Here is a 26,070-nt window from a genome sequence, read left to right as displayed (position 1 = left end):
CGGGAATGAGGAGGGAACTTGAGGGATACATGTGACATGGACTAATCGGGGGGAAGCACACAGTCTGTGCAAACGTCCAGAGGCAGGAATGGAGGCGATGCTGCCAGGTCCCAGGAGCTACCAGGCTCGTAAGCGCCCCCAAGGTCAAGACAGAGGAGGAATGCTGGGGGTCTCAGGGCTGCCCCAGCATGGCCACGGCTCGGACACACCTCCTAAGGTTACTGGGAGGATTAAACAGGACAGGACCAGAAAGGGTCTCAGCACAGCAGCTGGCACACGGGAAGGTCTCAGCTGCCATGATTATTATTGTTGCTATTATTAATCCAAACACCCGAAACTGCGCCCCAAACCCCTACCAATGGCCCCACCAAGGTCAGCAGGGGGTGCGCCTGTAATGGCCATGAGAATGCCTGTCTCTCAAGGAGCTGGGGGACATCGGTCCTAATGCTGGAGACACCTCACCACCTGTTTACTCACCAGGCTGGAAGCTTCCCGAGGGCAGGGGCTGGTGTCTCCCCAGTGCCCAGCACAGTAGCTGTGCCTCCTCCATCAGAACGGGGGCTTATTCTCTGTCCCTCCCCATCTAGTCCAGCTGGTTGCCTGGGAGAGACTCTGACCTGTCATCCCGCTCCAGCTGGAAGCCCCCAGTCTTGAGCCTGGAGCTGAGAGTGGGCACATTCTGAGGTCAGCCTGTGGCCTTTTTTCTCAGGCTTCCTGAAAGGTCTCAATCCCTGGTTCCCGGGACCCCTAGGCAGGGCCAGGCCTCCAAGAGGTAGCACCTGGCACCTGAAGACTCCAGGGGGAGCAGGCAGTCCTGCTGGCTGTGGGGTTTCAGTCCCAGCTCTGCCACTAACTGGCCTTGGTTCCCTTGGTCTGTCTCCACATCTGTACAGTGGGGGTTAGGACCAGGTGATGTCTGAGCTCAGGAGTGTTGCTGGCCTAGATGGAGACTCTGTGCGAATGTGGGTGGTTGCAACCTTGCAGTACAGAGCATGGAAAGCAGATGACAATTTTGCGCTAAGGAAAAGGCAGGGCAGACCCAGCCCGTGCCAGAGCTCAGGGCTTGGTGACCAGAGCACAGTGTCATCCCCCTCGGCTGGGCACCTTTGTGCAGGGCACATGATGCACAGCCTTGAACCGTGGCTGGGTCTGAGTTGCCAAACATGGTACTTTCTGGGTCAATTGGTGAAGAGAGGAAGGAAAATGAAAGCAGTAAAGAATGATGCTGTCTCAGGCTGCCCCCTGGTGGCCATATGACACACATGGCTCAGGAAAAGCATCTCAGGTGAGCCTTACCCAGGGTCTCTACCCTGGTCCTAGCAGGGGGGGGCCTCCTCCCTGCCTGCAGAGATCCTGAGGTCCAGGAGTCAGGGTACCAGCCTCTGAACCCTGAGAAAGGGATTCTGTCATGAAGCAGCCACTGTAGACCAGGCCTGGGTCAGGCATTTTAGAGATGAACTCAGTGTACATGTTCACTCACCGGGCTGGAAGCCTCCCCAGGGCCGGGGCTGGTTTCGCCCCAGTGCCACCAGTGCCTATCACAGCGTCTCCTCCAGCAGACTTGGAGGTCCCTGAGGACTCTGTCTTCCCCCGCCCCCCATCAGACTGTGGGCTCACCCTTCTCCCTCTCCCTATCCCACCCAATCCAGCTTGTTTCCTGGGGGAAGACGGGGCACTCTGACCAGTCACCCCACTCTGGCTAGAAGCCCCCAGGCCCAAGGCTGGAGCTAAGAGTGGACACATTCTGAGGTCAGCCTGTGGCCTTCCTTCTCAGGCTTCCCAGAAAGGCCCCAAGCCCTGGTCCTTGGGCCCCCCAGGCCAGGCTGGGCCTCCAGAGAAACAGGGAACTGTATTGGGACCCTCATCTGGGCCTCGACAAACCCCCACCCCAAGAATAGTTATTCTTGGAAGGAAGGAAGGTCGGTTTGCAGATGAAGAAACAGAGGATGGGGCTTCCCAGTGCTCTCTGGATAAAGACCAGATCCCAGCGTGAGGCCCTGCAGCAGCCGGCTCCTGCCACCCCCTGCCCCCGGCTCATCCTCTGTGCTCCAGCCACCCTGGCCCTCTCTCCTTCCCGGGAATCGGACACTTCCTCCCTCCCCCACACCATTGCCTGTGCTGTTCTCTCTGCCAAGCCAGGTCCCACTCGTCTTTCAGCTGTGGACTCAATCACTGTCACCTCCCCTGGATGCTCCCTCCACCTGCGAGACCAGATCAAGTCCTTCTCTTCTACCCTCTCAAGAGCTCTTCCCTAGAACTTTCCAGGGCTGTGAGTCTCAATTTGCCTGGGTCATTATTGGGTTAATGCCAACCTCCCCAACCAGTCTGTTGTCCCTCCCCCAGTGAAGGGGGACCTGTCTCAATCATGCCGAAGTTTCAGCACCACTCGGAGCGGGGCATATAGTAGGTGATCAATAAGTATTTGCTGGGTGAATGGGAGGTTGAATCAGTCCTGGTTGTAACCACTTTCAAGATGTGTGGCCTTGGACAAGTCTCACTTTCTTGCCTTCAGTTAACAAATATTTATTGAGCATCTACTATGTATTATTCTGGGCACAGGAGTTAAACCTAGATCTGTCTGGTTTCCAGTTCTGTTCTCTTTCTGCTTATCCAGCTCTGCCTGCCTTTCCTGAAAAAACAAATATTGAGGAGATGTTTGAGGCTGGGAGGTGGGCAACTCCAGTCTGAAGTCTCGTCCTCTTCCACTGGACCCCCGGATGTTATAGATGCCAGTCCCCCATGGGCTCCTCAGCGTCCCTGCCTCCAAGTCTTTGTGTACACGGAGCCCTCCTCCATCTCCATCTGCCAGCATCCCACTTAACCTTCAAAATTCCATTGCAGGGTCACCGTCGCCTTGAAACCATCCTCATGACCCTTGGCAGAAGCAACCCTCCTCTCACCACACTTGGCTGGCATGGGGAGGCACTGCTGTCCACCCTGACCCGAGTTACTTATGCACGTGGCTCCCCGTGCACCGCACCGTCCCCCCTCCCGGGGCTGCCTGGGCAGGGACTGAGTCTGATTCATCACTGTAATGGCTCCCGTTGATTAATCTCCCTCCGATCAAACCCTGCAGCATCTGCTCTCCACACTCCAGCGCCCAGCCCGGGGCCAGGCACTCAGGACTAGTGGATGTCCATTGTTGAATAGGAGTGAGTGGGGCAGGCCACAGGACAGGGGGCTCTGGCTGGGTCCCCCAAATCATGATGGGAGAGTGAGGTTCACAGTGTGAAGGGCATGGCCTGGGCACTCTCCCCTGGTCCCCTCACCCACCAGGAGCCCCCCTCTTCCCTCCCCCCGTGGATGGCTGGTGCGAGTGTAGTGGAAGGTCGCTGGGCAGATGGGCTGTGGGCTGAGCTGGGAAAGGACGGCCTGCCCCCAGGGAAGGATAACCACACATCTTGGAGCTGTCTGGGAATCGTCCACTTCAGCAGAATTCCAAGGACTGGGAAGGTGAATGTGGGTGTGCAAGGGGAGTTGCCCACCCCACATGGCCCAGTCTCAGGCTGGTGCCAGGGCTGGGCTGACAGGCAGGAGGCCTGGGTTCTAGTCTTCACTCTGCCGCCAGTTTACTGTGTGACCTTGGGCAAGCCCCTGCCCCTCTCTGAGTGCCCATCTGTACAATGAAAGGATTGAGTCAGGGTGGAACTGACCAGCACGAATGCTAGAGGCTAAGATAGCCAGACCCCCACCCCAGACATGTCTCTGAGTTGGTGAGCAAGGGACCCTGGGAGGGGCCACTGCCCAGACTCATCCACCTGTCTCTGTCTTGGGCTGAAGGGGGCACAGTGGGCTCCCCAGGCATTCTCTCCCCTGTGAGCTGCACATCCTCTCTGCCGGGGTCCCCCTCCCCGTCCCCTCTGTCCCCAGAGCTGCCAGGCTGCCAGCTGGGAGCATGTGCAGCTGTGACCAAGCGTCCTGCGTCATGGTGAGTCAGAGCCCTCCCTCCAAGCCAGATCCAGTCACTCCATGACAGGAAAAAGAGAAAGGACACCTCTGCCTCCCCAACCCTGGGCCACATAGCACAGGACCCCAGAGCCTGGCTGCAGGCAGGCCAGTCTTTCCTTCTCCACACAAGGGCAGGCACACAGCTGGCACTGAGCAAGGCATTCGTCCCTTCAGAGCTATCCTCCCCCAAACCAGACTTGGGGGGTGGGGGAAGCTCGTCTGATGGGGGCAGAGCATGGAGGGCTCTGAGCACCCATTTCTGAGTACAGCACTGGACTCTAGGACCGGCACATCTGTCTTATTCACACCAGCACATCCACTGAATGGAGTTTCTTCAGGATTCCTGTGGGGGTAGGGACACTTGGTGAAGTAATAGTGTGTCACACCTGTGTTCACCATCACCGTTAATTATTTTTAGCTCTAAGAACCTACTATGTGTCAGTCATTTTGCACAATTATCTCATTGATTCTTACAGCAATCCCATGAGGTAAAATTTTTACCCCCAGTTAACAGACAAAGAAAATATCTGAGGCTCAGAGAAGTGAAGCAACTTGCCCAAGGTCACACAGCGTGTGTGAGGTGAAGCCGCATTCACACCAGTTCTGCTGACACCCGTGGCCAGGGTCACTCCCCATCAGGACTTTACTCTGAAGAGGGCACCAGGCCTGGGGAAAGAGAAAAACGTCAGCACCCACCCCACTGCTCACCCCACCACCACCCAACAGTCCCACAGGACCCAGATCCTGCCCTGCTAGAGGCCTCCGGCTCCACCCGCACCCCTGCCTCAAACCTCGTTCATCCTTCAGAGTCCTGCTGGGCCACCACCAGGTTTTGGAAGAGAACCAGTGAACCTGGCTTCTTCCCTTGTAAAAGGGAAACAGTGACACCTGCCCTGCCTGGTGCACAGGTAGGTGTAAAGATGGAGTGAGACAGAAGGATGTGAAAGTGAGCACTCAGATGCTGAAGAGCTGCGTGCAGGGGAAGGTTTGCTGTGGAGCTGGGGGGCGGGGGGGTGTCTGTGTGTAAATATGAGTGTGTGTGGCTGTTAGTGTGTGGGTGTGCACGTGCAAGTGCGTACACGTGTGTGTTCGTGGGTAGGTATGTGAGAGATCAGAGGGGCCACTGTGGCCCCATCGGACGGCAGGTGCAGGGCTGAGGCAGCCCAGGCGGGCCCTCTCACCCGCCTGACCCCGTGGAGTGAAGCTTAACTCTCATCCGTCAGTGAGGCCACTGGCACACCATCCCCGCCCTCTGTATCCCCAGCCTGGGCCGCCGTCCCCCCAGTGAGAAGCTGATGGTCAAAAGTCGCTGTCCCTCACAGCTAAGGGACCTCAGGCAAGGCATCCGACCTCCGTGAGCCTGCTTCTTCCCCTGCAAAATGGATACAATGGAATTGTTGTTACTGCGCTCAGCCAGGTTGTGCCCCAAATGCCGGAATCTCACCGCCCTCTTCCCTGACCTTCAGCCCCTGTCGGCTAGTGGAGCGGGAGGCGGGAGGGCCAGAAGTTCCCCCTCTGGCTCCCCTTCCCCTCCCCACCCCCACCCGCCGGGCTCCTGCTTACCCCGCCGCCACCCCGCGGCCGGGCTGCTGCAACAGGTCTGCAGGCGGCGGGCGCGCTGGGGGCGGAGCGGCCTCGCGGGCTCCGCGCTCGGGGCTCGGGGCTCGGGGCTCGGGGCGAGCGCTCCCCGGGGCCGCCCCGCCCGCCGTGCTGCCCGCGTCTGGCAGGGGCGGGCGCGGCTCGCGAGGCGGCGGCGCGAGGCGAGCCGGGCGCTGCGGCGGCGGCGTTGGCGGGGACGACCCGGCGGGAGCGGCGGCTGAGCCGAGCGGAGCCCCGGCCCCTTCTCCGCTCGTCCGCGCTTCCGCTGCGCCAGCGCCGCGCGTGAGCCCCGAGCCCGAGGAGACATGAGCGCCCGGCGGCCCGGCGCACCCAAGGCGCAGCGGCCCGGCCCCGCGGCCCCGTGATGGGCTCCTGCGTGTCGCGAGGTGAGGGGGCCGCGGACCATAAGGGAAGGAGATCGGGCGCCCGGGGCCCCGCGCCGGGGACGCGCGCACGTCCCCTCGGCCGCTCCGAAGAACCTCGGTGGGGGTCGGGGGGGCGACCCGCCCTTCCCGGCCGGCCTCACCCCACCCCCGCCGAGCCCCAGGGGACACGGTGCCCCGAGGGGGACAGGGCGTGAGGGGGGAGCAGCGCGGAGAGGGAGCGTGGGGAGGTCACCGCATCCCCATCCCCGCTTGGAACCACACCCCACCAGGCGGCAGAAGCAGGGTCGCTTCCTCTCCAGCAGCCAGCCACACACCCCCTGCCGTGTGCCTCGGAAGGGACGGAGGCTTCTACTTGCTCCTGGCTTCTCTGGGGGCACGGCGGGGCACCATGAGAGCAAGCAGACCCTCCTTCCCACACCCTCCAAGACACAGGCTTTAGTAGTTCAGTGTCCCCACTCTGTCCCCTTACCCCATGCCCCTGTCTTCAGAGTCCCTGAACCCCATTGGCAGCAAGGGGTTAATGGAGATGAACAGGTTATAAAGGAGGTTCCCCTTCCCCCACCCTCATCCCTAACTCCTCAGCCCCACCCCCATCCTCGGTCAGGGGACAGGAAGGGACAGAGACAGCTGATGTTCCCAGTAACCCCTGGGCCTTTGACTGGGCACTCTCCCGCTCTCCTTCTGTGCCTGAGCTCCATGGCTCTCCCCAAGGTGGTCCCCAGGGAGCCGGAGTGAGCTGCCCTGGGGGGAAGGTTTGGGGGTGGCAGGGACTTCTACACAGAGCAGAGGGGATGGGCAGATGGGTCTTTGGAACCCTCCCCACCATCAGTTTTCCGTCAGGCTGCTGAGCAACATTGTAGAAGAGGCTGGCTGGGTCATTCTCCCACCCTGGTAACTTCACCCCACAGTGGGACCAGTTGGGGGGCAGTGAGGTGAGGGGGTGGCTGAGGCCTTGGCTCCAGCCCTGCAAGCTGAAGCCAAATCCACTGACCCCAACCATGGCCTTGGGGGGCTGCCACCTCACCCATCACCCCCAGTAGCTTACTCAGGTGTGGAGGGATGACCAGGCCTTGGGGAGGGGCTGGGCAGGCTCTGGAGGGGACCTTGTCCTGGGAGACGTTGGGGAAGGAGCGCAAACCCTCCCCCCATCCTCTGGCCTCTATGGGGCTCTGCCCACAAGTCCTTGTGGGACATTCAGGTAAGTGGCTCAGGATGTCTCAGGAGGGTGTCAGGGCTGGGATCATGGGTGGGGCTTAGGCTGTGTGAGGTTCATTCACTTATTTATTCATTAAGCTGATGTTGGCATGACACCTACTGTGTGCGAGGCGCTGTGTACACGCTGGGCACCCAGAGGCGGTGAGCCCAGCACAGCATGTGCTCTGAGGCCTACAGCCTGGCCAGAGGGGAAGGTAGTGTTAAGAGTGAAGAGTATTTAGTGTTCTTTAGAACCCACAGGCTCTCAGTGTGTCTACAGAAACCTCGAAGGCTCTGGGCAGGCTCCAGGTGTTGGGGATCTGGTGTTTCCTTGTTGACTGTGTCCCTCCCCCTTCACTTGGCCATCCTGTGCCAGGTGCTGGAGGCCCAGCCCCAGGTGGACTTGCCTGTGACCTGCAGACCAAGGTCAGGCTGCCAGGTGGTGCCAGGATTGGGGCTGGGGCCCAGGTCCTCTGGCTGCTACCCCATACCTGGTGCTGGAACCCTCTGCCCTGCCTGTCTGAGGTCACACTGGCCTGAGATGGGTCTTCTCCACCCTTCCTTCAGTGGCTTGGGCTCCTCGTTGTGTATTCTGACCTTGTCCCCATCCTGAGGGGTCGGCCTACTTCCAGTCTCAACATGCACGCAGGTGGGTTGGATGCTCGTAAAGGTGTGAGACCACTTCAGCAGAGGACAACCATCGTCCCAGTACTCTGGGTTCTGGGTGGCCAAACCACTAAGTGGAGGCCACCCACCCCTCTAGTCATCACTAATGCTCCCAGAGTGCTTACGGCTTACCAAGTACCGGTGGGAACATTCAAGGCGCAACTAGCTAATTTGGGGTCTATACTATCACAGTCCCCATTTTTACAAACAGGGAAACTGAGCAGAGCCTGAGGCTGCATAGCTAAGAAAGAGCAGGGCTTCCCTGGTGGTCCAGTGGTTAAGAATCCGCCTTCCAATGCAGGGGACACGGGTTCGATCCTTGGTCGGGGAACTAAGATCCCACATGCGGTGGGGCAACTAAGCCCTCGCGCCACAACTAGAGAGAAGCCCGCGTGCCGCAGTGAAAGATCCCGCATCCCGCATGCCGCAACTAAGACCCGATGCAGCCAAAAATAAATACATAAATATTTTGAAAGAAAAAAGGAAGGGAGGGAGGGAGAGAGAAAGAGAGAGAGAAAGAAAGAAAGGAAAGAAAGAAAGAGCAGAAGTAGGACTTGAACCCAGTCACGCTGACTCTGGAGCCTGGGCCCTTGTCCTCTGCACCACACAGCCAGCCCTTGGACCCAGGGCCGGGCCATTCTACTCCTCTCCAGCTGCCAGCTGGAGCCCCCACGAGCCTCTGAGTCTCCACACCTGCACCAGTTGCTAACAACAGCCCTGTTACTCGAAGCACTTCCCTGTGTCAAGTGCTCAACCTGCAGCCAGGCCAGGAATTGCTGACCTCCTGCTGATGCCCATACCAAGTCCAGAGCCCGCACGCAACTGGGGCCACGCCAGCCAAACCCCATGTGCAAGCCACACCTGGGAGAGCCACCCCATCCCAGCACTGGGCAGCAGTTAGCTTCTGCGAGCCAGGCCTGGGAGGGTAAGAGTGCGGACTCTGGGAATTCCCTGGTGGCGCAGTGGTTAAGAATCCGCCTGCCAATGCAGGGGACACGGGTTCGAGCCCTGGTCTGGGAAGATCCCACATGCCGCGGAGCAACTAAGCCCGTGCACCACAACTACTGAATCCTGCACACCTAGAGCCCAGGCACCGCAACGAAGAGTAGCCCCCGCTCGCCGCAACTGGAGAAAGCCCGCATGCAGCAACAAAGACCCAACGCAGCCAAAAGTAGATTAATTAATTAAAAAAAAAAAGAGTGCGGACTCTGGAGCCGGCCAGCCTGGGTTCGCATCCCTGCTCCGCCGTTCACTGGCTTTGTGACCTCAGCAAGTTACTTAACCTTGTATATGTATCTCAGTGTTCTCGTCTGTAAAATGGGAATAATACCGGTATTGACATCTTAGGGTTACTGGGAGGGGATTAAATGACTTAGTTCACGTAAAGCACTCAGACCAGTACCTGGCATGTAGTAAATACTGTTAAGTGTTAGCTGTCACTTTAATTTTTATTATTACCCTTCTGTGTAGACAGCTAATCCAGACCCTCTTGGCTGGGAAAGGGCAAGCTACAGAGGCTTTGAGCACCGTCCTGCCTCATGGGAAAAGAAACAAGCATTTGAGGTGCTGAGAACATGGGGGAAAGTGATTGGGACCAGATTAAGACAACAAACGCTGTTTCTAGAGGCTATTTTGTGTTCATTATCTATTTTTAAGCTACCATTTGTTGGGTGCTTATCCTGAGCTGCCTGAGGCATCACTCACCTGACCTCGTTAGTTCTCATTCAACCCTGGAGGGGGGATGTAAGGCTCAGAGATGGGAAGGGTCTTACCTGAGGTCACACAGCCAGAACACAGAGAGGCAGGATTTGAATCCAGGACTGTGTGATCCCAGAGCCTGAGCACGGAACACCTGCCCTTTGCTTTCTCATGTCCCCACATGGAGGGAGGTACCGAGCGTGTGGCCAATGCTCAAGAAATTCAGCCCTCTGGAATAACTCCAGTGTTAGCATTCGGTTTGGGCTTTGCTACCACCGTTGGTGACAATCTGTACAGAGCAATCTCTGTCTATCCGCCTCTGTCCAGCTCCGGGTCTCTCAGTGCCCATCCCATGCCCCTGGCTCCAGAACCTCTCTGCCTGCCCCTTTCCGCCCCAGCCCAATCCTCCAGACCAACCCATCAGCCTCTTGCCCCCCACCCTGGGGTCTAGCGCACCGGGCACTGGCGGGTGGTGAGAGCAGAAGTTGGAGACCGAGGAGTTCCTTCTGGAAGGCCAAGCATCTGATTATGTCTGGGAGAAGGCACAAGCTCTAAAGGAGCCGACCAGAACCACCCCCAGTACTCAGGCCCACTGACTGTGACCCCTCCATTCCCAGCCTCCCAAGGCCCGTCTCGCCTTGGCCCTAGCAGAGTCCGTGAGCAGAGTCCCCCTGGGCACGGTGGAGAGACTGAGGAAGGGGTAGATGGGGCCTTGCCCCCCCTTTTTAAAAAAATTTTTATTGGAGTATAGTTGCTTTACACTGTTGTGTTAGTTTCTGCTGTACAGCAAAGTGAATCAGGTACACATATACATATAGCCCCTCTTTTTTGGATTTCCTTCCCATTTAGGTCACCACAGAGCATTGAGTAGAGTTCCCTGTCTATACCGTAGGTTCTCATTAGTCATCTATTTTATACATGGCATCAATAGTGTATATATGTCAATCCCAATCTCCCAATTCATCCCTCGCCCCCACCGGCCTTGCCGTTTAGAAGCTCACAGTCTGAGGAGGGAGACACAGCCTTGCCCTTGGAGTTGTCTAGTGGGGGAGGCAGGACACACAGGTGGAAAAACAGCCTGACGTCCCTCTCAGGAGATCAGCGCTGGTCAGTGGTTGGAGCACAAGCTTTGGCGTTTCAGACTGGCCTAGGTTTGAACCTCATTTCTGCCACTTACTAGTGGGTGACCTTGCAGAGGTGACTTAACCTCTCTGAGCCTCAGTTTCCCCATATGTAAAATGGGCATAACAGTACCTACTTTGCTGGGTTGTTGTTAAGATTGAATCAGAGATAATGGATTGAAAGGCCTAGGATAGTACCTGACACATAGTAGGTGTTCAATAAACAGTGCAAGCAAATCACTGTATGCCAGACTTTGCCCATTAGGGCTGCTGGTAACGTAATAGCCTAATACGTCTGAGGACAATCTAGGCAGGCTGCCTGGAGGAGGTGAGGCTAGATCAGGGTGTTCAGAGAAGTTGGGCCACAGGATGGCAGAGGAAGTAAAAAGGAGCTAGGATGTGTGGAAAGTCCTGAAGAGGACATGGAAAGGGACCCCTTTGGGCAGCTCTGAGTTGTACCAACTCACTTATGGAGCTACTGCCGTGGACCTGGTGACCTGTAAATCAGTGTCGTGGGGGGCGGGGGGCACTTTGTCTCCTAAAGGCCAGGCCACTGCCAAGTTCAGAGGGACGGACTGTGGCCGTGGCAGTGACTCACAAGGACTCACCCTTGGTGACCTCCCTCTGCAGAGTCCCCCAGGGCAAGCTCCAGCCCTGGGGAAGGACCAGAGGAGTGCTGCCTGAGATCTGTCCCAGGGTGGTCCAGAAAGAGGATGTGAGGTCTGGGAGGAGAGGGGGACAGAGCCGCTGTCGTTTATGGAGTGCTTGCTGTGGTAGGTGCTTCATCCTCACGGCCACCCGCCAGTATTCTCATTTCACAGATGAGAACCCTGAGGCTCCCAGGGGCCGCGTCACAGGCCCACAGCCCTGGAACTGACAGTGAAAAGGCGGGATTTAAACCCAGGACAGGGACTGTGCAAGGAAGACCTTGCCCGCTGTGCTCTCTTCGGTGCAAGGCAGGAACCTGGCATGTCACAGCTGAGCGGCACACACCTAAGGCGCGGATGGCTGGAGGACTGCATCGTGCACTCGGCCGCAGGGGTCCCAAGAAGCTTAGGGGGGAGGCCCGTGACTGTCCAGGGAGGGTCATCACGAGGGGCTTCAGCTGCTGCTCCGTTTACTGTGTGCTTTCAAGAGGAGGTCTACCCTCTCTGGGCTGCTGAGAAGGAGCAGGGTTAAGCCTGGAACCACTATGTCCTCCTGGGGTGTGGAGCCCTGGGAGACACTTTGGGGGAGGTGGCAGCCACGATGACAAATGGGCTGGGACATAGGCACCAAGGAACAGCTCAAGGGGCTGGACGACTGGGAAGGAGGTGAGAAGAGTCTGGGTGGTAATGTTGCAGACGCACCCAGGGAACGAGCAGAGAAAACCAGTGTGGGAGCGTTGCAGCCAGAGGGGTTTAGGTGAAACATCAGGAGGAGCTGCTTGGGTGGCTGGACTCCAGCAGATTGAGGAGCTGGCATGGGAAGGCAGGAAGCATCCTTGGTACGCAGAGGAGCTCCGGCTGAAGGCAGAGGGATGGAGGGGACATCTAGATGACACCCCTCTCCTTGAAGGATCAGGGTGGCCCCGTCCAGGCTGCCGTGGCAACCAGAGGCCCGTCACTTCTGTGGCCAGGGCAGGTGGGGGAGGGGGGGGCAGTCTGAGAAGGAGCCTCAGACCTTGAGTTCGGGGCAGTAGGGTGTGGACTGGGAAAGGGGGTGGTATCCCCACAGCTCCCTTGGGAGAGGAAGGTGCCCACAGAAGCAGAGGCTAGGGGTCTCCTCAGGCTATCCCCCAGCCCCCGCCCCACATGAAATGCTGTGTTTTTCCAGTTGCCGGTGGTGACGTGGCTGCCGGTCCCAGCTGGGCGAAAAGCAGCCTGTGATTTCACCCTGGGCTGGTTCATTACCTGACGTCTCCATAGCAACCAGCCTGTGACATCACGGGGCCAAAGTCCTCAGGGTAGAAGGCAGCTTTGGCAGAGGCGCCTGCACCCCAACTGAGGTGGGGGGCAGGAAAGCTGGGGAGGGGGCTGGGAGCCAGGAGCCCACGTCCGCCATCGCGTCGCGTCGAACGATAACTTTGTTCAAGTCACGTCCCTCCAGGCCGTCGACATCACCTGCCAGCTCCCCTTGCTCCCTGGCCTGTGGTTGCAGAGTTGTAAAACAGCTTCGGGCGATGGGCAGGGGCCTGGAGATATTCCCTCACCCTTCAGCGTTCCCAGGGGTAGTCTGTAGCCCGCATCACCCTGTCTGCACCTTGGAGGCCCCAGCTTGTGCATGCTGGCACCTTAAGAGTGCGACTTTCAAACTTTTTTGACTGGACCCATAAGAATAAATTATTTTGCATCGTAATCCAGTACACACACATGTGCACACATGTGTGTCTGTGCAATTGAAACAGAGGCTTCGTGAAATAAGACTTAGCCTGTCTCTGCAGTGGGTTCTGATATTTTCTATTCTACTCAATTCTACTTCATTCTTTTAAAATATGACCTAGTAAATTGCTTGCTTGACCCACTAAAGGATGCGCCCCTGGTTTGAACACCACCTTTGAGGGACCTGGAACGTTGCCTTTGTACACATGGAAACTCTGATGCCCAGAGAGGGGCAGGACTCTGTCAGGGTCACACAGCCAGGACTGGGCATGAAGAGCAAGATGTATTGCACACCATGGGGTGCACGGCTTAGCCCCCATGATCCCACGCTGCCCTTGCTGCTCTTAGCGCCCGGGTCACTGAGCTGTGGATTCAGGGGGTGGGGGCTTAACCTGGCTCCACTTCCCTTTTCTCCGGTCCCCGCTCCAGACAGTCTCACTTGAACCTCCCTGACCTGCCCGCCCGTAACAGCCTTCAGGCAGATTCCAGAACTCTCTAGCCTCTTCTGGACACTAACTGGACACCCAGTTTGGATGACAACTTTCATCTCGCATCCCATCTGACCCTCTCCTTCTCCCCTTCGGCCATGGCTGGCTGCTCTTTACTCTGCTGGCCTCCCTCTCCTCTCTGTGCCCCTTTCTTCTCTGACATGGTGGGGTCTGGCATGAGGAACTTGAGAAAAAATGGCCAAGACATTTGTATTTATCTGGAGCTCTAGTGGTCTCCCTTGGCTACCACTGGCTCAGTGATGAAGCCTCTGTGTTGTAGGCATGCAAATATTCATTCCTTCGTTCTTACAACAAATGTTTAATGAGCACCTACTATGTGCCAGGCCCTGGGCAGGTGCTGGGACTAACGTAGCAAATAACACAAGGTCCCAGCCCTCACAGAGCTCATGTTCCAGTGAGAAACCATGAACAAGGAAACAGGCACACACATTGTGGAGTGATGGGTGTAAAACAGGGTGAGGGGATAGAAAGAGTCGGGTGTCGTATTAAATAAGATGGTTGGGGAGGCCTCGCTGAGGTTGTAACATTTGAGCAGAGACCTGAACGGAGGGAGGGAGTGAACCTGTAGGTGGCAGGAGAGTCCCAGATGGAGAAAAGGAACGAACGGCCAGTGCAAAGGCCCTGAGGCAGGAGTGTGTTGGAGTGAGAGAGGAGGAGAGGAGGGACATGAGGTGGGAGGGGGGCCAGGGTCTCTCGGGTTAGCACGTGTGAATTCTCCGGGGAGCCATGGCGGGCGGCGGGGAGGGGCTCCCCACTATAGAGCCCATGTCGTGGGAGATCTGACCTGGTTTGACCTCTTCCATTCCCTGCCCAATCCCCTTTTCCCCCTAAAGTGATCCACCCTGCAGCCTCTTGGGGCTGGGGTCCTCTTGCCTGCAAGCAGCCCTCTTAGGCGACTGCTCAAAAATGGAGCAAAAATGGAACCTTGGGTGGAACAAGGCTCAAACCTGGCCCCTTCCTCAGTGTCTACTTGACCCTTGACAACACAATGTTCCCCTTTGCAGGCTTCCCAAATTTCTGCAGGTGAGTCTCTGGGAGCCCCTCATTTAGCCCGTGGGGAGAAATAGGTAGAGTCAGAAGGGGGTTGACGGCTGGGGTAGCAGAGCCGGTTTCAGCCACTTTGAAGAGAGCGTCTGCTCCCCCCCATCCCGCCTCCACCCCCTGACAGCGGCTTTCTTCAAAAGCGGGGCCCTCAAAGCGTCTTGGTTCTCAGCTTGGATCCTGGTAGACAATTCTTGAGGAACAGGAGCAGTCTCCCTCAGCTGCCCATTTTACAGATGTGGAAATAGAGGCTTGGAGAGGCGAAGTCACTTGTTCAAGGTCCCACAGTAATAAAGGGCAGACCCAGGATTTGAACTGGGCAACCTGGAACCAAAGCTTCACCCAGCTGTCTTAGGAGCAGTTCCTCAGGAGCAGACCCTGAAACGGGGATGTGGGTACAGCTGGAATGTGAAGGAAATCTTACGGAGGAAAGCAGTACAGGAGTGGAGAGAGCGAGGCAGAGGAGATGCAGCCAGGAAAGTGTGTCTGTCGCCCTGTGGGGGGTGGTTTCTGCCTAATCCCACAGGGAACTCTGGGATGAAAGTGAAGCTCAGCGTTTCCCACCCAAAACAGAGGAGCTGGGGTCCTGCCCCTCCAGTCACGGGCTAAGGGCCGCTCCGGTGGGACCAGCGTCACTTCTCAGTTTCAGCCCAGTTGCCCGCGGGCAGCCCGCCTAGAAGGAGCCTCAGGTGCTGCCTGTTGGAAGCAAAGTACGTGGGGAGGGGCCTGTGGGTGCACAAATACAGGAGAAAGAGATCCACCGGGATCTGGGGGATTGGGTGCAGCAGCCACACCCTCCCCTGCCACCTGGTTCTTCCCTCCCTGTTAACCTCCAAAGTCCCCGAGTCTCCAGTTCAGCCCGCTCTCCTCCATCCACCAGTGGCGCCCCCAGCCCCACCTCTGGGGTTGCCTGACGTCTCTCATCTCCAGCCTCAGACCCTCCCTGGCCTCAGCTTCCTCCAGGAAGCCCTGTCGGCTTCCATGCCATCAGCTGCTCCGCCTCTGCCCACGCTGGCCCAAGCCAGAAAGGGGAGGTGGGAGCCAGCGCCCAGGGCTGGATAGGCTGCAGGCTGGGACCAGGGTCCTGCAGAGGGCCCCCCTCCCTGTGGCAGCCCAGACGCTGCTGCTCCTTGCAGACTCCTTCCAGACCCCATGGCTTCGTGCAAGCCCCGCCCACCCCACGCCGTCCCCACCGTCTTCCCCCACCACCATCCCCACGCCCGCCTAGACCGCCTACCTCCTGTCCAGCTCCCTGCCATCAGCTCTCCTGCGCAGCCCCCAATCCCCACCCCGAACTCATCAAAACTCTTTTTGTGCTTTGGAAGAGGGTGAACCTCGGCATCAGACCCACAGGACTCAGGTCCTGACTGCCGGCGACTGGCTGTGTGCCTGGGACTAGTGGCTTCCCCATCTGTGCCTCCGTTTCCTCACCTGCCAGGTTGAGCCACAGATTCCTTCCTCTCTAGGTCAAGGTGAGGACTCTGCCCTCACACTGAGGGAGGAGAATGTAGGAAGCAGAGCAGTCCTCTGGCGCTGCTGTTGCCCTGGCTCAGCCTTGTGTTTGAATGAGGGGCTCTGCGGGGGAGGTGTTCCTGCATCAAACTGTGAGCTCCCCGAGGGCAGGGATGGAGTTAATCCTACCTCGTCCCCACGTGCTTGCACAGTGTAGACGTCCAGTAGATGGATGCTGAGAGAGTGAAGGAATGAATGGCTGCAGGGATGGATGGACGGATGGACGGATGGATGAATGCATGAATGAATGAACGAACGATCATTCCCCCAGATCTTCACATAACTGGGCTTTTCCTGATACTCAGGCCTCAGCTCTGAGAAGCCCTCTCCAGCCCCTCCTACTTACGCTGTCATTTTTTTCTTCATAGCTATTATTGTTTCCTAATGGGTCTTACTCATTTGTGAGTTTTTGGTTAATAGTCTCTCTCCCTCACTAGAACGTCAGCTCCATGAGGGCAGAAACCATCTCTGTCTTCTTCACCATTGTGTCCCCAGTACTCAGAACAGCGCGAGGCGCGTAGTAGGTGCTCAGCTAATACTTTTCAGTGAATGCAAGAGTAATTAAATGTATTAATCAAATGAATGATAAGGGTGTTCTCTGTCATCCTGGGGGGCGGTGGCGGAGTCCTCTTCAATTTGGCCCAAGGATTCAGTCCAGCAATTCCGGTTGCTCAAGTCAAGGTGTTCATTCCCTCAGCGACGACTGTGAACCTACAGTGTGGTAGGCCCTGGGGATGCATCAGGGGCAGGCCGATCCCTGACCACCCCCCGCAACATAAATAATTTTACCAGACATCCTGTGCTAAATGCTGTAATAAAGGTGGAAATCATCCCCACAGATGTTTACAGAGCACCTACTAAGTGCAGGCGGGGTTCTACGCTCTGGACGCAGAGCACTGAGCAGGGCTGCCATGGTCTCCATGCTCAAGGTGCTCACATTCGTTGTGGGGAGAGGGGTTGGACTCTTAAGTAAACAGAAATATCAGAGGGTGATGACTGTGAGGGGAGCGACTGGTGGCCGGCGTGGGGACAGGGAGGGCCACATTGAACAGCGTGGCCAGGGAAGGTCTCTCTTGAGCTGAGTCCTGGATGATGAGGTTCGGGAAGATCTGGGGAAAGAGTGTTCCAGGTGCAGGGGAGGGGACAGCAAGGACAAAGAAAAAGCTTGGCCATTTGAGGAGCAGCAAGGAGGCCAGAGTGGCTGAAACAGTGAGCGAGGGGGCGGGCAGAGGACTGAGGCCAGGAGTGGGCGAGCTGACGTGTGGGGCCCTGAAGGCCGAGGTGAGGGGCTGGCTCTTCTCTTAAAGTGCGATGGAAGGAAGCCAGGACACGTGAAGACAGTCTGACCTGGAATGCGATGTCCCTGTGCTGCTGGGTGGAGAGTGGATGGCAGGGCCAGGAGGGGAAACAGGTGACTGTTGGTGAGAGAAGGTGATGGGTCCCACCAGGGGAACAGCGGTGGGTATGGAGAGGGATAAATCTGGAACGGAGCTCCGAGAGAGAGCCAGTGGGGCTTGCTGGTTGATTGGATGGGGTTGGTGGGGAGAGGTGGGGAAAGCAGGACTCCGAGAAAGCTCCTGGATTTTTTGTTGGTACAGCTGGGCGGACCATTGCATCATTTTCTAAAATTGGGGAAGTAAAGGAAGATGGACTCAGGTTTGCAAGTTCCGTTTTGCCCGGGGTTTGCTTGAGATGCCTATTGGGCATCCACGTAGGGAGCTGGAAACTCATTCAAGAGCTCAAGCAAAGAGTCGGGGCTGGAGGTGTAAATGTGGGTGTCAGCCACATACGGGTGAGATCTCTTGGGAGAGAGAGAAGGGAGGCAAGGGGCCCGGGATGGAGCGGTGGGGCAGGCTCAGGGGATGAGCAGTGAAGGAGGATGAAGAAGAGTGCCATGGAGGTGGGAGGGAAGCCAGGAGAAGGGTGTGGCTGGAGAGGGAGGGAGGGATGGGCGACACCCTCGTGCCTCCTGGGTGGCCACCGAAGATGGGGCTGAAGAAGTCACCGCTGAGCTTGGCCCCGTGCAGGTTACTGGCCACTTGCCTAGGGCTGTCTCATGAAAGGCTGGTTGGAACAGGCGGAGGAGAAAATGGGAGAAGATGGGAAGTAGAGGTTGAACACAAGTCTGGCCACGAAGGGGGCAGAGGAGTGAGCAAGGAGTAGAGGGAAGCAGGGGCCGGGAGAAGGTCTTTAAAGGGGGGAAGAGGGGGGCTGGGGGCTGACCCAGAGGTGAGGGGCCTCCATGAGGCAGGAGAGAGGAGAGGGGATGCTGGCAAGAGTCCCTGAGCCTAGAGGCATTGCAGCCCGTGCCACGCTGATGGGCTGACTTGGTGGGGAGGGAACACAGGCAACACGAGAAAGAGCGCAGAAGCCCGCCCTGGAGGGAGGGCAGAGACGGAGCCCAGACCCCGGGTGGAGGGACTGGTCTTGGACCGAGGGCGGACAGTTATTCCTTTGTCACAAGAGGGAAAGCAGACGATGTGGCATGCCGGCAGGGCAATGATTTGAGGTGGAGAGAGTGGGGTGATGCCTTCTGAAGCCTCCTGGGTTGCATTGAGGGCTGGAGAGAAGCCAGCAGCAAGGTGCGGGGAGCAGCAGGCGTGTCAGTGTTGGGAGTTCAAGAAGGAAAGAGGATGAGGTAGTGAACCTCGCAGGACGCAAACCAGCAGGAATCAGAGAAACATAGAAGGATCCTTGGGTTGCGTCCTGTGTGAGGCCGGCGGGCACCGATTTAACATGACGCCCGTGACTTTCCCCAGCGACGTGCAGATCGAAGGGTCCAGGCACGAAGCAGGCAGAGGGTTAGACTATACAGGGTTAAGAGAGTCAAGGGTATCTGCAAAGGAGAGCTCGTAGGATACGCCAGGAAGTCTTAGCTGGGCCAGGAGGGAAGTGAGGACATGAGGAGTTAGAGGAAGGTAGAATAAATGGATTGGAGGTCTCTGTGAGGTCAAAAAATTGCTGGAGTGTGGGTACTAGAATTAGTGCAGATGGAGTAACAAGCAGATGGGCAAGTAAACCCCACTGAGGGGATCTGGCTGGACTCCTCACCTGCTGTGAGCTGGAACCTGTTTTCTACGAAATGATGTGATAATAAAGTAACGCCCATCTCTCAGGACTGGCTTGAACAAGCTTCGTGAGCAAGAGAGCTCTGGGCTTTTCTAAGTTCCTTCTGTCTTTCTTTTTTCCAGATTTGCTCACAAGTACCCACAAGGACTGCCCCATGCCCCAGGGCACGGCCCCCCTGAACCCAGACTTGCCCTCCAGCCGCCCACCCATTGTGGCTCCAGACCATGTCACTGGCAAGGTAACTGGTCACACTTCATCCCCACCTTCACCCCCACGTATGCCCTGGTTCCTGGGCTGTGCCCTACAGCTCCCCACGGGGAGCAGAAACCATTTCAGCCTCCTCTGTCCCTGCCGAACTTGGCTGCTTCCTGTGGGATCAGGACCCCTCAGGGTTGGTATTCAGCTGGATGAAGGTCTGAATTGGGCTGGGCATCCAGGGACTGAACCAGACCTATTTAGAAAAGAGAGTCCCACGCTGAAGGGCTTCCCACCCAAATTAACTCAGCCTTGCAGATTAGATGTTCTGTTACCAGCCCATGGACTCCTTAGCAGCCTGCACTGCCAGCTGGAGAGTAAAGGAATGGGATTCTCAGTCCAGATAGATCAGGACGATCTTGCTAGGGCCTCAAATCCTGTGCATAATTTCCATCTTTGCCCCAGAGGTTGTGGCTTGAACCTACCAGTTGATATAATTAATTTTTTTTTTTTTTTGAGCACATACCACATGCTAAGCGTCGTGCTAGGCACTTTGCCTATGTTATGTCATTTACGCTTCAGCACAACCTGTGAGATGAATGGCATTGTTACCATTTTACAGAGGACGAAGCTGATGTTCTGGGATGTTAAGTCACTAGTCCAAGGATACCCAGGTAGAAATGGCAGAGTCAAAGGCCAGCCCAGGTCTGACCTATCCCCTAACCCACTGCCTCTCCTGGCAGAGCCATCATTGCACCCCCCGCTCCTCTCTCTGCATGCCAGGGGACGCCAGGGCATGACCCATGAATAGGCAGACCCCCGACCTCAGGGACGACCAGAAGGCTGACCCACACCACCAGCCAGGGCTCCAGGATTCGCGCCATCTGCTGGCACAGTGGGCCAGACCCTGCCTGTTCCTCTTTCTCCTCTTGTTTTAGGACAAACAGATGGATTTCTGTTGGGATCCTTGGCAGGTCAGTGCACTTGCCCATCCCCCAGTCTAGCCAGCCTCAGCTGACACCATTGCCCCCCCCCCCCCCCCGCCTCTGCTGGGCCCAGCCTGGACACACAGGGCTGCCAGCCCTGGGGGAGGGGGGCCTGATGGAAACAGGGCTGGGGATGGTCCTGTGGGGGGTGGCAAGAGGGCCAGATGACGTGGGGAGGGTGCGTAATGGGGATGGGAGGGGTGGGGGGAAATCATCTTGCAGGTCTGCCTCACCCTGCTCACCACCACCCCCACCCCGTTTCTCCAGAGGTGCTTCCAGACCACCAACGGCTACCCGTCCGACTCCAGATCCCGCTCCAACAACTACAACGTGGCAGCCCTGGCCACCTCGTCCCTTGTGGGTAAGCTCCAGCTGCCCTCTCCTGTCCTGGAAGTTCGCACAGCAACCCCCAGGCACTGGCGGTGGGAAGGTCAAAGCTGAATTGTAGCTGGAAGGACTGCGGCCCCGCTGGATTCAGCATTTTCTAAATGCCAGGCTCCGTGCTGGGCTCTGCAGGACTTAGGGCTCCTGCCCTCCCCCAACCCTGCCATGGGTTAAATTGTTGGGCTCTCCACAAGTTCTGAGGGGATGGCCCCAGTTTTCCAGGTGTCTGCCAGGTATGGTCTCCCTGCTTCTCTGCAGCACATGAAACCTGCCCTTGTGCCGGCTTGGGTCAGATTCCCTAGAAGCAGAGCCCGAGAGGGGAATTGTCTTGTCGTGCTAGTGATTTCCTGAGAGGTTATTCTCCAAGGAAACCTGTAGGGAGCAAGGGCAGCAGGACAGGGCAGGGGAGGGAGCTCAGCAGAGGTGTAGTTGCAGAACTCTTGTCTTTCTCAGCCTGATCCCATGGGGAGCACAGGAGCATGACTTGCACCACAGAATTCATGGCACTTTGAGGCGAGGTGGCTGGGGTTTTTTTTTTATAAATTTATTTATTTGTTTGTTTGTTTTGGCTGCGTTGGGTCTTCATTGCCGTGCACGGGCTTTCTCTAGTTGCGTGAGTGGGGGCTACTCTTCTTTGTGGAGCACGGGCTCCAGGCGCATGGGCTTCAGTAGTTGCGGCATGCGGGCTCAGTAGTTGTGGCTCGCGGGCTCTAGAGCGCAGGCTCAGTAGTTGTGGCGCACGGGCTTAGTTGCTCCACGGCATGCGGGATCTTCCCGGCCCAGGGCTTAAACCCGTGTCCCCTGCATCGGCAGGCGGATTCTTTTTTTTTTTTATTTTTTAAACATCTTTATTGAAGTATAATTGCCTTACTAGGCGGATTCTTAACACTGCACCACCAGGGAAGTCCCAAGGTGGCTGGTTTTATATTACTCCTCCATCGTTCCATCACTGGCTGCCACTTGCCGAGCACCTCTGGGTGAGGCAGCTCCCATCAGCTAAGGGCAAGGCTCCCAAGAAGGGCACAGGTGTGGGCCGGCAGCAGCACCTGCAGCGGCAGCGGGTGGGCACGCCGGACCAGCACGGCATCTGCCCCACGTTGACCACAGCACCGGCTCTTCTCAGCCAGCCAGCCTCTGCTCGCAGCTTCGCTCCTTGATCCTCAGGCTCCCATCTCTTTACATCCCTCACAGCTCCCCAGAAGGCCCTTGCTGCCCCCGCACATTTGCCCCTGTCGTTTCCTCCACCTGAAACCCCTTCCCTCCACCTCACCTGCCCTTCGGGGGCCACTGAACCTCCGCCTCTAGAAACCTTCTCTGGTTGCCAGCACTCCCCAACCTGGGGTGGGGGGGTCTCCCCCTTCTTTCCACCTCCATCTTTCCCATTTTCCCAGAGTTTTATGTCTCAGTTGCCTTCATGGATGCCTTTCTTTCTTAAATATTGCTGCTCCTCACGTCATGGCTTCTGGGACCAGTGACTCCCAGATCTGTGTTCTCAGCCTGGGTTAAAGGAGATGCCAAATCATTCTTGATGACCTTCTATCTATCATCTTCCACATCCGACCGGTCTACTCACAAGAAGCCCTCCAGGCCCTCCTCCCCATCTGCCCAGCCCCGTCCTGTCTCTTGCTGGATCCCTTCAATGGCCCCTAATGTCCCCCTGTCTCCACCCTTGGCCCCCAATCCTCTAATGAGGATGTTCTTCCTAAACGACAGATCTGGCTTGTCACTCTCTTGCTCATTACCGTGCTGTGGCTCCCCATTGCTCTAAGGAGAACAGTGGCGCCCTCAGTCTGGCTCGCTTAGCCCCCAGTCTGGCCCCTGTTGGGCTTCCCAGCCTCTCCTGCCTCCCTACTCCTGGTGTTGCCCCACGTCTTGTCCCCAGTAGTCCTGGAACCACGCCAGATTCTTCTATGCCTTCATCCTCTTCTCATCTCTGGAATAGCCTCCAGTCTTGCCTCTGTTTATCCAACTCAAGCTGCCTTCAAAGCTGGACTCCAGTCTACCTCTTCCAGGAAGCCTTCCCTGCCTGCTACAGGTCTCACCCTCAGCAGAGCGGGCAGTGTCCTAGGCACAGGGGCTGCTCTCTCGGAACTTGTTAACTAGTGGATACAGGGAGGGTTGGGTGGATCTTGAATGGATCCTTGAGTGAATCTCCTTGAGCAGAAGGGTCTAAACTTGGTCACAAAGGGAATGAAGGGTGTGACAGGTCTGGAGGAGAAGCACCAGGTGAGCAGGAGCATTGATTGGGAGCAGGACACAGGGGGGATGGGACATGGGGCCTGCAGATGGGTGGGGAGCATCTACGTGAGAGGGCCTCAGGCTGTGGGAGGGCGTGGGGCAGGCGGGCCGCGGACACGAGGCATTGTCCTGGCGGGAGGAACTGGACAGGTACAGGCACTGTGCCTGTGGGTGCGGGGCTTTGCGGACGCAGGGCACTGGGAGAGGACGGGGCGCTGAATGGATGTGCGGTACAGGCCATTGGATTGCCCTGAGGACCTGGGGGGCCTGGGGTATTGGGGGGGGGCCCTGAGCTGGGCCTTGGGTCAGAGCCATCACTCAGCTGCCCTCAATTGCCCCAGGAGTGGTGCAGAGCATCAAGGACCACATCACAAAGCCCACGGCCATGGCACGTGGTCGCGTGGCCCACCTCATCGAGTGGAAGGGCTGGAGTGCCCAGCGCTCAGGCTGGGAGCTGTCCGCAGCCGAGGACGAGCATTACTGCTGCCTCCCAGATGAGCTGCGTGAGGCCCGCTTTGCCGCAGGTCAGAGCGGGGAGGGGGAGCTTGGGGACGGGGACTGGCCGGGGCTGTAGTCCTTAGGGGACCCAGGGTCACCACCTGGGCATTGTCTGGGCAGGCAAGAATAATGCCATGGGGTGGACGGGGCATTGGTGGGCACATGCTGATCAGCATGCCCGGGCATGGATGGGCAGCCCCAAGAGGCAGTGTCTGGTGCCAGCCTGACCTGGCACCGGATGCCCCCCACACCCTCTGCCCGTGCCCCTGCTGAGCCGGGTCCGTCCCCCACAGGGGTTGCCGAGCAGTTTGCCATCACGGAGGCCACACTGAGTGCCTGGTCCTCGCTGGACGACGAGGAGCTGCACCCAGAGAACAGCCCCCAGGACATCATCCAGCTACAGGGTACAGCCCGGCGGGCGCCAGGGCGGGCTGGGTGCGGCAGAGCTGGGGCTGTGTGCCTGCTCTGCCCTGTGACCTCAGACACAGCCCCTCTGTCCCTCAGCCTTAGTTTTTCTTCATCTGAAAAATGGGGCTGGTGATCCTTGCCCTGCCCATTGCCCAAGGAGCGCCCCGAGCATAAAGGAGAGAAAGACAGATGATAGACAGACAGATAACAGGAATTAAGTGCTCACTGTGCCAAGTGCTTTACGTGTGTTATTTCACTTTATTCTTTTTTTTTTTTTTTTTTAGAAATTCACGTTCTTTTATTTATTTATTTATTTATTTATGACTGTGTTGAGTCTTCGTTTCTGTGCGAGGGCTTTCTCTAGTTGCGGCAAGTGGGGACCACTCTTCATCGCGGTGCGCGGGCCTCTCACCATCGCGGCCTCTCTTGTTGCGGAGCACAGGCTCCAGACGCGCAGGCTCAGTAATTGTGGCTCACGGGCCCAGTTGCTCCGTGGCATGTGGGATCTTCCCAGACCAGGGCTCGAACCCGTGTCCCCTGCATTGGCAGGCAGATTCTCAACCACTGCGCCACCAGGGAAGCCCCACTTTATTCTTATGACAGCTCTAGGAAGTAGATGCTGTTATCTCCATTTTACAAATGAGGGAAACCGAGGCATCCAGAAACTCACCTCAGATTACACAGCTACAGGCATCAGAGCCAGGATCTGAGCCTTAACACCGAGCACAGTCAACCACCTTTCTAGGACCCCAGGTTACTACCGAGGGCTTCAGGGAGCCTGGGTCCTGGGTGGCGCCCGCCTACCCACTATCTCATTTGCTCCTCCCTGTGATGGTGAGGGGCGGGAAGGGAGTGGAGGCCTGGGAGGAACACTGGCTGCCCCACTTCTCCGAGCAAGCCTGCTCTTCACTATTCTGCTCCTGCCACCACCACCCTGTCACTCCCCCAGGGAGAAATGGGCTCAGAGAGGTTCAGTGACATGACCAAGGTCACACAGCTTGGCAGTGACAGAGCCAGGTTTGGAGGCCGGTCTTCTGCCCCTCTCCCTGCCTCACACTCCCGGAGAGGGTGAGGAGCCGGGTCTTCTGAACTTCATTCCTCACCTCCCCCCGCCCCACCCCGCCTGCTGCTTTTCCAGACCTGGAGAGCATCTACCTTCAGGACAGTCTTCTGAGTGTCCCCTCGCAGGATGACAGTCTTCTGGCCTTCTCCTCCCCCGATGGATGGCCCTCACCTGACGAGCCCCCCACCATAGCCTCTGGCCCGCAGCCCCCCAGCCCCGAACAGCAGCACCGGCAGCGGCTGCTGGGGGCCCCGGGGCCCGAGCGGGGGGCCCGCCTGCAGGGCTCCCTCCCGTCGGTGGACAGCGGCTCCCTCTCAGAGGAGGAGGACGAGGTGTTCTATAACTGAGGCGGGCGCCGGAGCCTGCTCACACCGTGACCTGGCCCGGTGGGCAGCCCAGGTGCATCAGGACGCCAGGGTCTGGCTGGGCATCTCTTGACCCCTCAGGGCAGGCACAGGGTGGGTGTGGCAGGGCTGGGGGCCAGCATTCCTTGGGGACCATTCCGTGCCTCTGTGGACCTGCCCCCCGCAGCGGGAGCCGTAATCCCCTTCTCCCTCTTTACTTGGCTCAGGCGGGCACCTTCCCCTGCAGTTTCTGCCATCAGCGAGCTCAAGGACTCTCAGCAGACACCAGGCAGGCCGCCCGGAGGGGCCAACAGCCAGCTTCCCAGGCAGACAACCAGGGAAGGGCCTGGGAGACCCGCCTCGACCCCAGGGCTCGGTTCCTCGCCCCTCGCCTCTGTGCTTCTGCCCCCCATCAGAGGCGGGGTAGCCTCTTGGGGTACCTAACGTCTGCTCCTTAGTGCTCTTCACGAGGATTCTGTCTCTGGAGTGTCTGTCTGTCCCTCACTCTCTGGATCTGCTCCCTGGTGCCCTGCTCCCCCCTCCCATCTCCCTGAAGGTTCTCTGAAGACATTAAAGTGGTGGATTCACCCTGGAGGAACTTGGCCTGGTCTCTGCTGGGGACGGCATGTCCTCAGGCCCTGGCGGGGGGAGCTCTAGAAGGACTTTGGAGAGGGCCCCTACCCCCAAAATACACAGACAGCTGGTCAACCTGCTGCCAGCAGCCAGGAGGGTCCTCGTGGAGGATGCTTAGGGATGTGGGCTCTCCAAGGAACCACACGTGGGGACCCCGCTTTGTCAACCCTGGCTCAGCCAAGGAGGAGGCTGAGGCTGCTGGAGTGAGGGAAACTGGG

General features: G+C 57.8%; 1 protein-coding gene across 3 annotated transcripts; it reads left to right on the top strand.

The window, feature by feature from the left end:
* The first annotated feature begins 5,744 nt into the window (after positions 1-5,744).
* Positions 5,745-25,780, top strand: FAM131C (family with sequence similarity 131 member C). 3 transcript variants are annotated; one of them, XM_068537734.1, is made up of 7 exons: positions 5,745-5,933; positions 19,226-19,341; positions 20,237-20,272; positions 20,552-20,645; positions 23,248-23,430; positions 23,698-23,808; positions 24,951-25,780. In XM_068537734.1, the coding sequence occupies exons 1-7, from the start codon at positions 5,912-5,914 to the stop codon at positions 25,220-25,222; spliced, it is 834 nt and encodes a 277-aa protein (XP_068393835.1). In that variant the 5' UTR covers positions 5,745-5,911; the 3' UTR covers positions 25,223-25,780. The 3 variants fall into 3 exon arrangements, with proteins under 3 accessions (XP_068393835.1, XP_068393836.1, XP_068393837.1); XM_068537735.1 differs by lacking the exon at positions 5,745-5,933 and having other exon boundaries at positions 19,245-19,341; positions 20,082-20,272; XM_068537736.1 differs by lacking the exons at positions 5,745-5,933; positions 19,226-19,341 and adding an exon at positions 19,408-19,494 and having other exon boundaries at positions 20,082-20,272.
* The last annotated feature ends 290 nt before the right edge of the window (positions 25,781-26,070 follow it).

This window comes from Eschrichtius robustus, chromosome 3 (assembly GCF_028021215.1).
Source record: "Eschrichtius robustus isolate mEscRob2 chromosome 3, mEscRob2.pri, whole genome shotgun sequence".
Classification (NCBI taxonomy): Eukaryota; Metazoa; Chordata; class Mammalia; order Artiodactyla; family Eschrichtiidae; genus Eschrichtius; species Eschrichtius robustus.
The sequence above is the reverse complement of the archived record's forward strand: the minus strand, read 5'-3'. Positions and strand labels throughout refer to the sequence as shown.

Bases quoted from the DNA above. Each gene is read 5' to 3' on its own strand.
- FAM131C (XM_068537734.1), top strand. From the start codon at position 5,912: ATGGGCTCCTGCGTGTCGCGAG. The intron at 5,934-19,225 runs GTGAGGGGGCCG...TCTTTTTTCCAG, and splicing joins GGGCTCCTGCGTGTCGCGAG to ATTTGCTCACAAGTACCCAC. The intron at 23,809-24,950 runs GTACAGCCCGGC...CTGCTTTTCCAG, and splicing joins GGACATCATCCAGCTACAGG to ACCTGGAGAGCATCTACCTT.